We start from the raw sequence: 3342 nt of genomic DNA, 5'->3' as shown, positions 1-3342 counted from the left end.
CAGTAGTTGTAGCTTTTCCTATAAAGAATGACATCTTTAAGTTTCTTCAACATTTAAACACTAAGACTTCTAAAGAAAAACAAACCTGAAGGAGCCTGACAGACAACTAGTGAGTTTCTATGACAGAAACAAGTGATATGTTCCATTTAGTGAGCATTCCTGAAGACACATTCAAACATACATAGAGTTCGAACAGGAAATGACAAGTAAGGAGAACTCAATATAAATGGACTTTCTTGCAAGCTTTAGTAGTAAGAAAAGAATCCCTAGACAGAACCATATGATAATTTAGGTTGGAAAAGCCCTACCAAGGTCAGTGTCCAACTTTCCTCCTCAAAACAGGTCCAATTCTAAAGCTATAACAGGCTGTGCTGTTACACCCAGTCAATTTAACTCCATCTAGAGATAGAGTCACACTCTCCCTGAACATCCAGTTTCAGTGTTTGACCATTCTCACTGCAAAAAGTAGAGTATTTTAGATTTTTGCAGAAGCTGAAATGCTGCATGTTTACTCAGATACAAAAATCCTGACTTACTATGCATCAGCTCTGACTACTTAGCCCAGATTTGCTTCGCTGAAAACACGATAAAATATTTAACATCTGGTTCTTTTACGAACGCCCAGCACATAGCTCAAATCATTTCACTTTCATGTAAAGAGAATAACTCAACAAGCTCCCAAAGGACTTGTTTGCTTTCCTTCCAGCTAGCAGAAGAGTTTATAAACACAATCTTCAAAACATCATTGCTCACTTTAAATGGAAGAAATTTTTAACCTGCAGTGGAAGGCAGTGAAATAAACTCACTAGCCTACAGGAACAAAAGACAAAGTGGTTAAGTGGCTGCTTTCAGTAATTATTTGAAGTAAAAATCCATCAGAAATCTTGTCCACAAAAAGCCATAGATTCAACCACATGTCAGAATGGGAAAGGCAGGAAAACATTTCAACTATTCTTGACCACAAACCTGTCACTGCAGCCTGCCTCAAGCAAACTCTGGTACTGCTACAGAAAGTGCTTACCTTTTTCTGATCCCATGTACAGATTCTGTGAGGAAACAAAGAGCAGACTTTTAGAAATCATGCACTCACTAGCATTCCAAAATGCATAGAGTAATCACACTGCTAATTAAATCTTTAATTGTTTAGAAGTAGACATGAGACTAGAAGCTATTTGTTATTTATAAAAACACAGTGACAGCTTCTAAGTATCAAAAGACTTTTGGCCTAGGCTCCAAAACAATCTTTGCCAGTGAGAGCTCATGGTGCAGCTTTCTACAACTTTAAAACTGAAATCTAGAGGACGAGTACGAAACAATTGCACAACAGCAACATCCAAAATCCATTAAAGGTTTAGTATAGTTCATTAAAACTGGAGAAGGTGCCACTTACAATAGAGAGTTTCTCTGTTGTTGTGTACCTAGCAAGGATTTCTCCACGTTTGCTTGACCATGGTTCAAAGTCACTTCCTACTGCTGAGCTGTCATCCTTGTCCCGTTTCCTTCGTGCACCATCCTGTGAGGGGAGTACAAGTGCAAATGTTAAATACAGATCTGGAAAAAGAAGAGAAGGATGACAAAGGCCAACTTAATGTTAAAAGTGCTAACTGGTCCTTCCAAAAGTTCCAATATTAAAAACAAATAGATCCATATTTCAATAAAGATGTCAACATCAACCAGATCAAATAGGTAAATTAAAAAGAATAACTTATTCTGATAATACAGTTTATTTCCTATCTGTATTAACCTCTCAACTGGTGAGAAAAATATATTTTATCCAGAGTTGACTTAGTGGTTTTGTTTGGGTTTATTTTTCAAATTTTGTGGAGTGGATATAACTGACTCCAGAGTTACCATGGTAGCAGTAGTAGTCACAGGATCTGCAGCTGCTGCAAACAGTGACAAAGGATCAGTGCCATCCAATACGCTGCTCAATGGATCCATCATAGAACTAGAAGAAGAAGAGGAGGTAGAAGAAGTACTTCCTTTCCTGTTCATTTTCTTGGTCTTGGAATCTGTGACCTAAAAAAAAAGTTCAAAACTATTCAATAAAAAGGCTTTCTCTTCCCTCTCTTTAGTAGATCACCCTAATATGTGCTACATAACTTGTCCTGTTGCAATGAAAGCAAAGACAAACCAAACAAACTCCTTAGAGTGAGTATCAGCACTGAAATTGAAGCAGCCTCTTTTCCCCCGAGTCTGGGGTCACTTCAATCACATTTCCATTACTTCTTTCTTTTTCTTCCACTTCCAGGTGTACAGAACTATCAGAACAACCACTCAAAATTTATTTCTAGTACCCTTCCTCTATTTTATTAGGTCAGTCCCTCTCCTCCAACCTCTTTCTTGCTATGTGATTTCCTCTGCCAATCTCATCTTTACTTTTCCTGTCTGATACTCAAGCCTGGAACATCAATTCCACACTTAAGGTCTTACCTCCCTACTGACCTTCCTGAGCAGAAGCTGCTGCCCATTTATCATTCATTAGTGTATGACTATCATCTCCTTGAAGCTCGATTTTTTTTTTTTCCATCCACATCTTTAAAAGCCTCTTATACATTAAAGAAATGATAAATGTTTTAAGGCACACAGCTGACTGGAAGTTAGCCTAAAACCAAGTCTTACATCAAGCAATGATGTAGGTTATTTGTAATGCAACAATTTGATTTTAAATTTATCCATTATTCAGCATTTAATGCAACCAAGAAAACCCACAAGCTGGAATGCTATATTTGTCAGCAGGAGACTGTTTGTGACACATAACAGCACCAGCAAATTTCTATAAAGGACAAACAGAATAAACCTTGATGCCTCTAAAATAACAGACCACTAACACAGAATGCAAATTCACAAGTACCAACACCAACTTCAAAACCTTTTAATTTTAAAGGAAGAGAAGTAAAAAGAGGAACACAATCAGTTTTCATTCCCACTCATTTTCCAAAAGCACAAAAAAACTCACTGTAATGGGTTTCAGTGGATGGTAATCACCAAAATCCAAGGGCACAGACTCCAGTTTGCACATTTCAGATTCCAAGGCATAGTTTCTTGACCTTGCATGCCTTAAAAAGCAAGAGAAAAGGCAAAGTGTACAGGCATATAAATAATCACATACTAAGAGAGAAACATATCTTACATCTATATAGATACTTATTTACAAAGAGAAATGCATGTTGAAAAATAAGTAAATGGAAAAGGCAAAATTTCTCTCTACTGAGATACATAACACTAAAACTGAAAAAATTTTTACTTTCAGCCATTCAATTGTATTCTGTCTCCACATCTGGATTCTCTTCCATTCCACTGGGCACCAAGAGAGCAATTTAACCAAGAATTACTATGTGT

The 3342-nt window shown here is 37.0% G+C and overlaps 1 protein-coding gene across 1 annotated transcript in view; it reads right to left on the bottom strand.

Moving 5' to 3' along the window:
- Positions 1 to 3052, bottom strand: part of LOC103803750 (UPF0505 protein C16orf62-like) — a gene marked incomplete at its 3' end in the record, with an annotated part of 27395 nt that extends 24343 nt beyond the window's left edge. The window contains 6 exon segments of the mRNA XM_009076360.1: position 1; positions 4 to 18; positions 1022 to 1046; positions 1391 to 1513; positions 1852 to 2019; positions 2960 to 3052. The exon segment at position 1 is cut by the window's left edge and continues 49 nt beyond it. Coding sequence (XP_009074608.1) covers position 1; positions 4 to 18; positions 1022 to 1046; positions 1391 to 1513; positions 1852 to 2019; positions 2960 to 3022 — 395 coding nt within the window.
- Positions 3053 to 3342: the final 290 nt, after the last annotated feature.

Source organism: Acanthisitta chloris, unplaced genomic scaffold, assembly GCF_000695815.1.
Source record: "Acanthisitta chloris isolate BGI_N310 unplaced genomic scaffold, ASM69581v1 scaffold9010, whole genome shotgun sequence".
NCBI lineage: Eukaryota > Metazoa > Chordata > Aves > Passeriformes > Acanthisittidae > Acanthisitta > Acanthisitta chloris.
The sequence above is the reverse complement of the archived record's forward strand: the minus strand, read 5'-3'. Positions and strand labels throughout refer to the sequence as shown.